At 34.6% G+C, this 12921-nt stretch overlaps 1 protein-coding gene across 1 annotated transcript; it reads right to left on the bottom strand.

Annotated features, from left to right (window-relative positions):
- Window positions 1-7225: 7225 nt before the first annotated feature.
- LOC110773409 (5'-adenylylsulfate reductase-like 5) lies at window positions 7226-12565 on the bottom strand. The gene is made up of 4 exons (XM_021977926.2): window positions 12075-12565; window positions 8700-8881; window positions 8084-8208; window positions 7226-7931 (listed from the first exon to the last, which is right to left on the bottom strand). The coding sequence occupies exons 1-4, from the start codon at window positions 12222-12224 to the stop codon at window positions 7504-7506; spliced, it is 885 nt and encodes a 294-aa protein (XP_021833618.1). The 5' UTR covers window positions 12225-12565; the 3' UTR covers window positions 7226-7503.
- Window positions 12566-12921: the final 356 nt, after the last annotated feature.

Genomic DNA, 12921 nt, shown 5'->3' with positions numbered 1-12921 from the left:
GTATGTTTCTAGTGTGTTCTATATTGGATTGATGTCTGATCATTAATTATTCATTATGTTAGTATGAAAATTGTATTGGTATTATTGGGGTTTTTTTTTCATCAGGCTCGTCCAGGCTTCTTGATTCTTGGACCGTCATAGAGTGGTGAATCGAGACTTCATTATCCCTTTTTCTGAGTTAGCGAAAATTAGGCCCAAAGCATCCCGAGGGGGAAGTAAGTCCTAGTGAAGTACTTTGTTCTTCTTCCAGCGGCTGCATGTTTTGTGCTCATGTTTTCAGCAGCTAGACGAAGAGTTGGAGATGGTGCATTGATGTTGCACAGGCTTGGTATGAGAGTTTGCTTTGGTGAATCATTATACTACTAGGCTTGGCATGAGAGGCTTGTGGCGTGGGAGCTAAGAGAAAATGAGCATAAAGAAAGGATTAAGGCTTGAGATTTTGGGTGTTTTCGATAGCTGGACGAAGAGCTTGCGATGTCTGCATTTTCTTACCAAAGAGATAATGACTATGGTTTCAACTTAGCTTGAGAGGATGAGTGCTTCAGATTCGGGATGGAGCTTTTTGAGAGAGAGAGAGAGAGAGAGAGAGAAATGGAGATAAAGGATAGGTGGCTTGAGTAGATTTCCAACAGCTTGACGAATGCTTAGTCGTGCTTTTGCATGATTGAAGATGACTTAATAATGTTGAACCGAGATTGTGCGAGCTTGGCATGAGAGCTTGGAGTATGCGAGCTAAAGACTCGCAAGTTTAACAAATGAGAATGCATGTGCTTGGCTTGGTGTGGATAGGTTTGAGTTTGGGAGTTGAGAACTTCTTGTTTGTGGCTATGGCTATGGTGATTTAAGAGTTTCAAGAGAAGGATGATGGAAGGAAAAGCTTGAGGCTTGAAGGCTATAGTGTTTATAGCTTGGAAGGGTATGAGGAGGAAGGAAAAGCTTGGAGTTATGCTTAGTGAGGCTTTATAGGGAAGATGGAGGATTTCTAGGCTAAGAAAGTAGAAGAAATGGTTGTGATAGCTTATGAATGGTTGGGATGGCTGCTGGAATGCTTGCAGCAGCTGAAGGGAGGAAGGGATGTGGTTTGATGGTTGCTGGGGTGCTTGAGCAACCAAGAGATGTTGGTTGATGGCTCAGGAATGACTGTGATGGCTGTTGGAATACTTGCAGAAGCTAAATAAATGGTGAGTTCTCATGGTTGCTGAGAGGCTTGCAGCAACCAAGAGAAGTTGATTTTGCATGGGCAATGTCTTCCAATTTATAGAATGTGAAGGTTCTCTTCGGTTTCCAATAGGTAAAAGGAAGTGTTGGAGTTAGTGTATTTCCAATGGGTAAAATGGAGCATTGGGACATTCTTATTTCCAACAGGTAAAGCTAGGCATCGGAAAATGCCGATTTCTTATGGGTAAAAGGAAGTGTCTGAATTGGCTTGTTTCCAGTGGGTAATATGGAGTGCTTGTAGAATATCTCATTTGCTCACCCACATTGGAGAACTCCAAGTAAAGCGAACTTTAGGCTAACTACTTGGGAGCACCAAAGTCCAAGCCCATTACTTGGAGTTCTCCAATGTGGGTGAGCAAATGAGATATTCTTTATCTTGTAATGAGATATGTTACTGGATGGAAGAGGGGCCTAGCTGGCTTCACTCTTACCTTCAGAATGATTTGCGTTCTTTACATTATATTGAGGAATAAAGTCATTGGCCTTTGGCCTTTAATTTTAAAAAAAAAAGAAAAAAAAAAGAAAAAAAAAAGTAGCTAGCCTAAAGTCTCTGCAAGGGGTGGCAATTTCCGACTCGACCCGTTACACGACTCGAAACCCGCACGGGAAAAACACGACCCAAACACGACCCATTAATAAATGGGTAATTTTCGGGTCAACCCACCACTGACCCATTTATAAACGGGTGGGTTTCGGGTCAACCCGCCAACCCGTTTAAATACCTGTTTTAACCCGTTTATTAAACGGGTCGTGTCATGGGTCGTGTCAACCCGTTTACTACCTGCCAACCCGCGAAAAAAATTAAGGAAATTGAACCTTTAGCACACCCACTGGGTTTCGAACCCCAGCCAATTCCACCCCTCTCCTTGCTCCTTATCCATCTTGGTGTTGATCACTTTGTGATTATGTGTTACAACATTTGATATTTATAATGTCTTTACAAACTGAAGGGCACTTAATTATTACATTTTTATCCATAAATTATATTTGTTAGTAATTATTCCTTATTATTTGAATTAATTATGTATCTAGGGTTTAGGGTTTAACGTTTTAATCCATAAACCCTAAACTCTAAACTCTAAACCCTAATCCCTAAACTCTAATCCCTAAACCCTAAACCCTAAACCCTAAACTCTAAACTCTAAACACTAAACACTAAACTCTAATCCCTAAACCCTAACCCTAAACCCTAACCCTAAACCCTAACCCTAAACTCTAAACCCTAAACCCTAAACCCTAACCCTAAACTCTAAACCCTAATCCCTAAACTCTAATCCCTAAACCCTAAACCCTAAACCCTAATCCCTAAACTCTAATCCCTAAACCCTAAACCCTAAAACCCTAATCCCAAAAGAAATTTCGTATAACTTATAAAATTTGTATTATGTCACTTTTTTAGCGGAGTTGCAATATTGACTAAGTATGAAAAATGGTTTTTCGGAATAATCATTTTCTCAAGATAATTTTTGGTGGTTTTTATTCCTTACACATCAAATAAGAAAACTTGATTTTATGAGATTTTAGTATGAAGTATATATTGACTTAATGAGCCATCATTTTTAGCCTAAATCGTATTTTGCACTAAAACTGATTTTTCATATTTTGATTTGGTGGAAATTTGATTTTCTAGTATTTTTATTTGAATCCAAATGGGGGGTACTTCCTTATTTACATTGTAAACTTAAGTAAATGGAGTAATATAAAAATAAATGAAAGTAAAAGGACAATAAATGAAAGTAAAAGGACAAAGACATTTACTTAAATGTTGGAGATGAAAATAAGGTAATTTATTATTTGTTAAATATATTTTACATGTAGCAAAAAAGGTAAATATATTTGTTAAATAAGGTAATTAACAAATATAATTTTTGGATAAAAATGTAATAATTAAGTGCTCATCAGTTTGTAAAGACATTATAAATATCAAATGTTGTAACATATAATCACAAAGTTATCAACACCAAGATGGATAAGGAGCAAGGAGAGAGGTGAAATTGGCTGGGGTTCGAAACCCATTGGGTGTGCTGAAGGTTCAATTTCTTTAATTTTTTTCGCGGGTTGGCAGGTAGTAAACGGGTTGACACGACCTATGACACGACCTGTTTAATAAACGGGTTACAAATGGGTCGTGTCGTGTCAACCTATTTATAAACAGGTTGGGTTTGGGTTTGCATTTCCTGACACGATTAATAAATGGGTCGTGTTTGGGTTGGGGTTTCTTGACACGTTTAAAAGTTTGACACGACACGAACCCGACACGACACGACCCATTGACAGCCCACAATCCCTCATGCAAGTCCCGTAAACTTGGTAGGTGATTGGCATAGGAAAAATGTATTATTGGTTTGGCATGACATGTACACCATTTCTATATTTATTTAATAAATTAATTCCCAAAAATATAGCTTGGATTAACGCATGACCAACATTATATGTTATATTAGACTTTAAATGTCTTTGGGCTTCTCGTGACATTTTGGGCCTCTACATGTATTTTCTAGACTCTAGCATAGGTCGGATATTAGTGTGTGAATATTTTTTACTAGAAGTTTTGGCATAACACATTCAATCCTAGATTTTCAAAGTGTGACTTGATCTATATATGAGGAAACTAATTTCAGGTAAACCATGATATAATCATACATTCATGATAGGATTCTTAGTTGGAGTTATTTTCACTCAAGTGCTTATGTATTAGTATTATTTTTAATAGGATTAGATTTATCTCTTGAGATTACTTTCCTAGTTGGACCTTATTTTGATTCTCATTAAAATATTACTTTTCATCTTATGACTTGGAGGGCACATTGCTCTATTAAAGTCCTCTCCAACCTAATTGATCTCATTGATTTATCTTGGTAGATATTATTTCCTTCTATAATATTTGATTGTAGTGAAAGACATCTTTTCTCATATTGCAAAACATGACTTTTTTATTATTGTCCTAAAAGAATCAAATCTGATATTGATGACAAGGTCGTGGTTTCTTGCACTTAGATTTTTGAAGAGACAACCTCTTTTGTATAAAAAGAAAGTGTGCCTCTCTTTTGTTGTGACAACTTTTAAGATTGGTGTTTGAGCATCTAAAATTCCTAAGAAAGCTGTTGTCATTATCTTTGAGATAAGTCATCAAGTGTTCCATGCTTATTTAGTGATTTATTAAATACTTTCATCATTCATATTGCATTCATTTGCATGTTCTTTGACTCATACCGTTGAGAGCACCAAGACCGTGGTGGCGGTTTTTCTCTGGCAAGCTTGAAGCAATCGTGACTAGTATTGCGTTTAACAAAAGGAGTGTTGAAAGATCATACTGTGATAGAAGTTGAGTTACGAAGAAGGCAATAAACATTATCTAGAATGTGTCTAGGATAAGTGTGTGAGTACTTCTTGTAATCATCGTTCTATAGTGGATTTGATTTGGACTGAGGAGTCTAGTGAATTTTCCCCAGAGGTAGGTTTTTACCAGGTAAAATAATTATTTGCGTGTTCCTTTATTTTATGCTTTGCACGTTTCAGGATTGATAAGCCATATCAATCATGTTACTGAAGTTTATTTTTATTTATTGATTATAATTTTAAATTGGCCTATTCACCCCCTCTAAGCATTCTTAGTCATCCTATAGGTAATTTCACATTACATGTACTCTAACCACTTATTATTATTTTGAACGTTCAATTTGAGATTTGAGGTTTTACTGACATAGGTTTGAATCTGAGTTGCTAAAACTTACTTTAACTTAGAATTTAAATTGCATATAGAATCGTTTGAACATAAAATTAATTGTATGTGTTTTTTCTTTCAGTTGTTCTCTCATCTTTAATTCAACCTTGATAATGTGTATTTTGCGTGAAACTTAAATGTAAAATTATATAGAGATATCATGTGCAGGAGTTTAGAGCTTATGCAATGGTTATGATTTCAGCAATTTTATTGCATGAAATTGAACTAGAACAATAAAATCTCACTTGCAATGGTGTGATTTTTTTATTTTTTATTTAGGACCTTTCTTATTGAGAGGGGTGATAATATAATAATTTCACACACACTACTACAATTGTGTGATTTAGTTCATTGCAATAGATGCAATTGCAATAAAGGGTGCTATGTGATGAACCCTCTATTTCATTTGTAATTGGCTAACTATGAGAACCACATGCCAATTAAAAATAGCAAAAATACGGCAATTAATGCATTACAATAGGCTAACCATGGGACACACAACTCTATTATACCTTTCTTTGCCTATATTTAAAAAAAAAAAAAAACATCCAAATATACAAGTTTGGCATGAAATTAATTTTTTTTTCAAATATATTCAAAATTGGTCTCTTTTTAAAGATCTCTTTGAGAATATTTCAATGGTACAATTTATAGTGTTATTAAATTTATCCATTTTATTTTATTTGAGTATGAAAAAAAGAATGTAAGAAGATATAACTATTTATATGAAGCTATTGAACTGTACCATTGCAAGTAAAAATGTAATTCAATTCAATAGATGCCAAAGTTCAATTAATTAACCTATGAATTGAACTATTGAACAACCATCATAAATGCTCTAAGATAATATGTGATATAAAATGAATTTACAAGTAAATATAGAGTTGGAGTAATTTTCAAGAAAAAGAACCGGTTCTTCACCCAATACATGTTTTTTTCTTCACAAGATATATTGTAAAAGGTTACTTTTTTTTTACAATCGAAAAAAATTACTTGAATATGAACACGTAGGTCACATTTGGTGTATATTATTGGAAAATTCCTCATTCGGATGAAATGTGAAATTTATACCAAATATAAATATTTATTTATGTCCATATTATACATAATTTTATTTTAATCACAATATTTCTTTTAATGATTTCCTTTTCAACAACATGCATGCATAAATACACATATGACGTATTTAGGATCCGTTTAGTAACGTTTTTGTAAAAAGCCACCTCATGCCACAACGAGTCAAAACCCATGTCACATTATTCCCTGAACCCACCCACTACCTTTCCATTCCATCGCACGAACTCCATTAACCCAACCCACCCCAAAATCCACGGCAATCCCATTAAACTGACTGCACCATCACCTAATCTGCACTTAACTGAAATGGGTTTTGAAATGCTCATACATTTAAAACCGATAGATTGATTAGAAGGGTTGTTGATCTCATACCCTCATTCCTTGTCTCCCACCAAAGACGAATAACATGTATCCTATGGACCATCCAATTTTCACTCAATGGTATAAGATGCATCTCAACCATCAGATTTAATTTAACGACTGAAAATCAATCCTCATTCAAGGACTTGAGTTGAGTACTTATATAAATATGAAATATCCAGTGACTGGGATTGGATTGCATTGGACTACATTAAACTGAAAATAATAATACTAATCGAAATGATGTGTTTGATACTGCACATGAGTCATTCTATAGTGAGTGCCCTTTAATGAGGTCATATCTCTTAACCGTTGGATCATGCTAACTAATTTGATCCAACGATTAAGAGATAGAGTCTCATCTAAAGGCCATATATAAGTTCTTGTACTACACATAATTAAGGTGTTGGATTAATGTGCTATTACATGGCTTAGTAGGATTAGATATAATCCAATCCAACTTAATCACAACCCTTTGGTAGGATTCCCAATTCAGGTTTTTTAAGTTATCAAACATTAGAATTATGAATCATATCCAATTACATAATCCAACTCAACGCCCAAGTTTAGGATCAAACTTGAAAAGCCATATCAATCAATAGATTAGATATAAATGGTTGAGATGCACAACAAATGTGGGGAGGTAATATGCATGGCAACTGTTCATATACAAACTTTAATAACTTGAGAGCTTCTTGTATCTTCTTAAGCGTTAATATCAAATACGAAAGAAAAAGATACGCAATGTCCAACGGGGCGAGTGCAGGCATCAGATCTGCTTAACACCTCAAAAGCATGTCGTTAATGGAGAGAGAGAGAGAGAGAGAGAGAGAGAGAGAGAGAGAGTTGTGTTAATATTCTTACATTCCTCTTGTATAAACTAAGAAACTTTACGTCAGATGACAAGTAATTTACAAAAACAAAGCTATTCTCAAATTTACATTGCTGTTTTCCTTTCCCCAAAATAAAAAAACTCAACTCAAACAAGGACAACAGCTTCAGCTATCATCACTACCAGTAAATAATAACTACCTGCCTCAAGAACATCACAGCAGCTGATTATACACTACCAGTTGGAGATTTCTACCCTCACTTTTTCTTGTACAAGATTTTAAGTTCTGCATTTAAGATGACGATGACGATCTAACTGATGATTCACCCAGCGAGACAGAAGTCAGTGAAGAAGCCCAAACCCTGGCATTCTTTGCACCCTTGTGGAACTTTTGGGTCTTGCATAGTCTCAGCTTGGTCCAAATCCTCCTAACATCAACCATGTGGAGGATACGCCCCATAATTTGACTTGTCTCCCCAAATATTCCCAAGTTAAACTGGGGAACATATAGAACCCAGAAAGCTTGGAGGCAAGCCAACACCCTATGAAATATATACATGAGTACCCTCAAACAGAGGAACAAGATAGCAAAAACTAAATAGGGTTCGCTCCTTGATATCTCCCTTAGTGACATATTACTCATTGACTGGATTATGGACTTTTCACTACTTTTTAAAATGACGGATTGATTGCCATCAAAATATTGAACTGGTTCAAGTCCTGAAAGACAAAATTAAATGGCAAGGATGTATATGGTCAAGTCCAAAAGATAACTGCTTCACAATTTGTGCAAAACATATGAAAAGGAAAAGGCAACCTATTGGGCATTCCCCCACATGCATATAATATTCTTCAGTTTAGGAGACGTTTACCTGTGATTGTTTGGTAAAATTGTACAAGCGAGTATAAATCTTTTTGGCCATGATATCGCACCCTTGATGTCTGATTGACTATTAAAATCGAAGGCAAGCTATGGATTCCATATCTTGAGAAAACACTACAGTACAAACACATCAAAGGAAGGTGAGTATGCGTGATAATAGTGCTACTTCTTCAAAGAACAGATAATTATATAACTTTGCGTATCCCATAAATATCTAAGTAAATGCGTCCCCCATTGATGAAAGCATCCAAGGGTGGAATGCAATGGGATTTAGTAATACTAATAATAGATAATAAAAACTGAACAAATTGCCCCATGGCCATATGAAATTATGCAATTTTACTTGAATTAACAAAACTTTAGCATCCTCATTGGCAACTTAGATTACGCAATGGAAAATATTAAAAATGCATAGAAATATTTTTTTTTTCAACAACAAACATAATACAGAGCAAATATACTTTTTTTTTTTGGTCAAATCAATCTTTTGCCTGCTATATGTATCTAGCCAGGCTCCAGTATTTGTACCACAGATCCAAAACCAAAAGGAATCTAACACAGAAAAAAGATAAAGGACAGAAGCAGGTCAATTTAAAGCTTTGCACCTTGGCAATGCTGAAGATTGCTCAATTGCCAAATGTTCTACTTGAGGGAACTTGAAGCTGAGCATTCCAAATGTAGGATACATACTGCATGAAAATGGGCACCATGAAGCATAAAAGAGCACCGCAGTATAACCAGTCCTCTGTTTCGATGCCAAAGCTCTCTCAAGGAAGTTTCCATCCACCTGAAGAAGATAAGAAAATAAATAACATTCACAAGACTCCATTTTAACTGAGAGAAAGTAGGTCATGCAATTGTTGTATTCTTTCAAAAAAGTTTCATACTACCATCAACTGATTATTGACTTAAAAGAAGGAAAAGATGAGGAAATAGATACTAAAAATAAAGGGAAAATTACATTAATGGTCAATATTTGGGAAATCACTAGATTCTAACCATATATTTGAATTTTGATGACCAAATTTTTCTGACAAGAAAGTTTAAACTGTGAGATGACACAAAAGCAATCAAACAGACATTCCAGTTGACCTTATTATACACTCCTCCACTACATACACTTGGACTCAAACCACAAAACGTCATGACTTCCAAAGGATCAAACTCCATTTGTGCACCAGGTAAATGAACATTAATTTGAATCATTATAAGAGTCAAAACTTTTACATATAATTATTAGAAAAATATGGCAAAGAAAAGGGTCGCTGTCCTTTTTCTTTTCTTTACAGAATTTAAATAAAAAAAATTAAGACAAAAAACTAAACAAAAAATAAAGCAAAAAAATAAAGCATCAAATATACAACTTGTGGTTTCCATCTGCTACCAGATTCATAAGGTTGTGAAGGTGTAAATTTGACAGAAGTATTAGGCATAGGAGGCTAAAAAAATAATCAACTAGCTATTGGTCTAGCGGGAAAAAAAAAATGAAGGCTCTAAATACAAGGAAAAACAAGAACATTTTAAAATTAATATAAATTGGAAGCCCATTTTGATAAAATAAATGTGAACAACAAACAAACTATAAACAAAGGCAGAATATCACTTCAATCAACATTATAGGCTGAGGTTAATCATCACCATTTGCCAGCAATTCTTGTGTGCCACGTCAACCCACCTTCACAATCGTCAACACCTCATATCCTCATTTTTAAAACCATTTATAATCACCGCATTTATCTTCATTATAATTATTGCACCCATCACTACAATGTGCCACAAAGGCAATTTTCATCGGCGTTAGTTTTTGCCTCCTCTTCTGCATTGAGCATTTAGGTTCTAACAATACTCTATAAATGAATAATGCTTAAAAGCCATTTCCACTTCATTCTTTCTCCCTTACACTTAAACTCTAAAACCTCACCTGTAACCAAACCCAAAATTTAACCCTACACAAGAAGCAAATCCCATTGCATCTGGAAACAACAATAAAAAACTAAAACTAAAAACTAAAAGGTAGAATCCCATAGCCATCTTGATCACCCCCGCTTTTAATGTCTTCTACAATAAAATTTCGTCTCTTCTAAAGAAAAAGTAGAATCCCATAAAGCTGGATCCTGTCAAAGAAGCTCTTGTGTGGGAGTGTGTCAATTTCTCTCTCTCTCTCTCTCTCCATACGCAACAAAAAGACACACCATGAACTAACTCCAAATTCTGCAGGGTACTCCTTTCATTCCAATAAAGAACACATTGAAAAGAATATCTGCAATGGCTAACCCAAGTTTTAGATCTTCTATATCCTAATCTCTTTCATTGTTCCTAAACGTTTCAGCAATAATAAAAACTGTAATGAGGATATTAGTAGATACCGTTAAACAGCATCTTTATTTAATTCAGGACAGTCAATGATTGACAGCCTACTACTTCACAACCTCCCAATGGACTATATAAATGGCTCGATTTAGTGCCAAAATCAAAGAGAAGCGTGCTACAAAGGCATGGAGAATGTACTAAACCCATTGTAAGATAATGGACCACTCAAGTAACTTATGATCACAAAGTTATTGAGAGATTGTAGAGAAAAAAAATGTATTTAATTTCCATAAACAACTTAACAATGACTAAATAGTTTATTCCATTATTTAAATCAAATGAAATAAGCTATCCAATTTACTTCTTCTTTTTTTTTTTAAAACAAAGTAGAAAAAAACTGTTCTTTCCATAAAAAAAATTAACACTAAGAATTGGACCCAAAAAAAAAATCAAGTTAACTACGAAAATGAGTACAAAACATCATCCAAATCTTCATCTCACATCTCAACCCATCTGTTTTTTTGGTCATCAAGCTTGAACAGGCTAGAAAGGACATGTCTATAGTATGCTATGTTTTCAAATCAATTTGTACCATGATGATTACAAAGATGGACAATTTAGCAGTGTGCATTTGGGAGAAAAATTGAATTGCCAAGGTCGTCAACCCATACTATAGACATGTCCTTTCTAGCCTCTTCAAGCTTGATGACCAGAAAAATAGCTTGGTTGAGATGGGAGATGAAGATTTGGATGATGTTTTGTACTCATTTCCTTAGTTAACAGGAATGCTTCTTTTGTCCAATTCTTTAGTGTTACTAATCTTTTTATCAAAAGTAATGCTTTTTCTTTCTCTACTTTGTTGTTGTTTACTCGTATCATGAAGTAAAATTTTTCAAGGCAGCTAAACATCGATGCAAGCACAAAAACGAATACCTTAAATCATACAAATTTTTACTTCATACAATGCTCTTCAGTGGATAACATAGTAACTAAAACTAGACACCCCATTGAGTGATTAACCAGAAGTCCTATGTAATGCTTGACCTAGCACTTTGGCAGAGTTATACAACAAGGGGTCAAGACATATTCGTAGGTTCACATGAATAAAATCAAACTCGAAGAGTAAAAGAAAAATGAACAAAATCAAGGCCCTTGTCTTTGACCATGGCTCAAACGGACTAATTAAAATGAATAAAATCAAACTGAAAGATTAAAGGGAAGGTTTACCTACATTCCAGAACACAGCTATCTCAAATTCCCATCTTTCTTCTATTCTGTAATTAGCCAATTGATAAATAGGGAAACTTATAGAATTGCAACTGTTATTCTTTCAAATCTTTTATCTATCCAAAAGGCAACCAATACCTCACATTCTAATATTTCAATTTTTGCACCATACAAACTCTACCACCCCGCACGACATACCAACTACCCTTTTGCAATTAAAACCTCAAAATCTGATATACCCAGAATCCAAAATCACCCATTTTGATTAATTTAAACACAATCCAACAAAACAAAAATCAAGCATCACCGATACATAAATTCGCACCCAATAGAGATAAAAGATTTTCAATAAGCAACACAGTCAACAAAAGAATCAGTCAATTCAGATAACAAATAAACGAACAGGTAAGTAGGTATGTGAGAAATCGAAGGGTAACACGTACCTTGAGGGGTGGGTAGGGGGAGATCGAGATATGGGATTGAGATTGAAGACTATAACGGAAAATTTCCGATTCGTGAGGGCAGAGAGCGGAGGACGAAACCAATAGAGAAGCCAAGGTAGTGATATACAAGAATATTAAAGACTTATCCATAGATGAACAATACCCAATCGAATCGAAGAAGGGGAAGAAGAACCAGACAAGAGGTAGGAGGAGAGAATACACAGGTGCAAGAAGGGTAAAATGGGAACAAAAGAAAACAGGAAACCGAAAGGCTAAATTTTTTTTTGTCTTCTCAGAATCAAAATGTTGAATATAGAATGGCAAAAGGCTTTTTTTTCTTCTTCTTTTTTTCGGGTCAAAACACTAGGGCAAAAGGCTATTGTTGGATATTTTTGTTCGTGTGCGTGGGAGTGTGATCTGAATGTTCTTTGATATCGAGTTGGTGGAGGGGTCAGAGAAGTAGCTCTCTCGGCCGCCGCCTCATGTGTGAATGAAAATGGATGTTTTATGACCAAAAATAATGGGTGGTGATTTTCGCCTTTTTTTTTTTTTTTTTTTTTTTTTTTTTTTCTGAATAATTTTTACTATAACAAAAAAAAAAAAACATAAATAAACAAAAAAGTAGTGAAAAAATCAGTCCAAAAAAAATAAATAATTTGAATGTTCAAAAATTGAGAATACACAATATAATGTATATTTTTAAACATAAATACATTACAGAACCATACATATCAAAGTAAAACTTTAGTCATTATAGTAATTACATCCACAGGAAAATTACAATTCGTTTGGATGAGGAAAATTAAAAGTAGAATTTAAAGTTGGGATTTATGACCTCCAAATTCTA

The sequence above is a fragment of the Prunus avium genome, chromosome 7 (genome assembly GCF_965620075.1).
Source record: "Prunus avium chromosome 7, drPruAviu1.hap1.1, whole genome shotgun sequence".
Classification (NCBI taxonomy): Eukaryota; Viridiplantae; Streptophyta; class Magnoliopsida; order Rosales; family Rosaceae; genus Prunus; species Prunus avium.
Note: the sequence above shows the minus strand (reverse complement) of the source record. Positions and strands in the feature narration are given on the sequence as shown.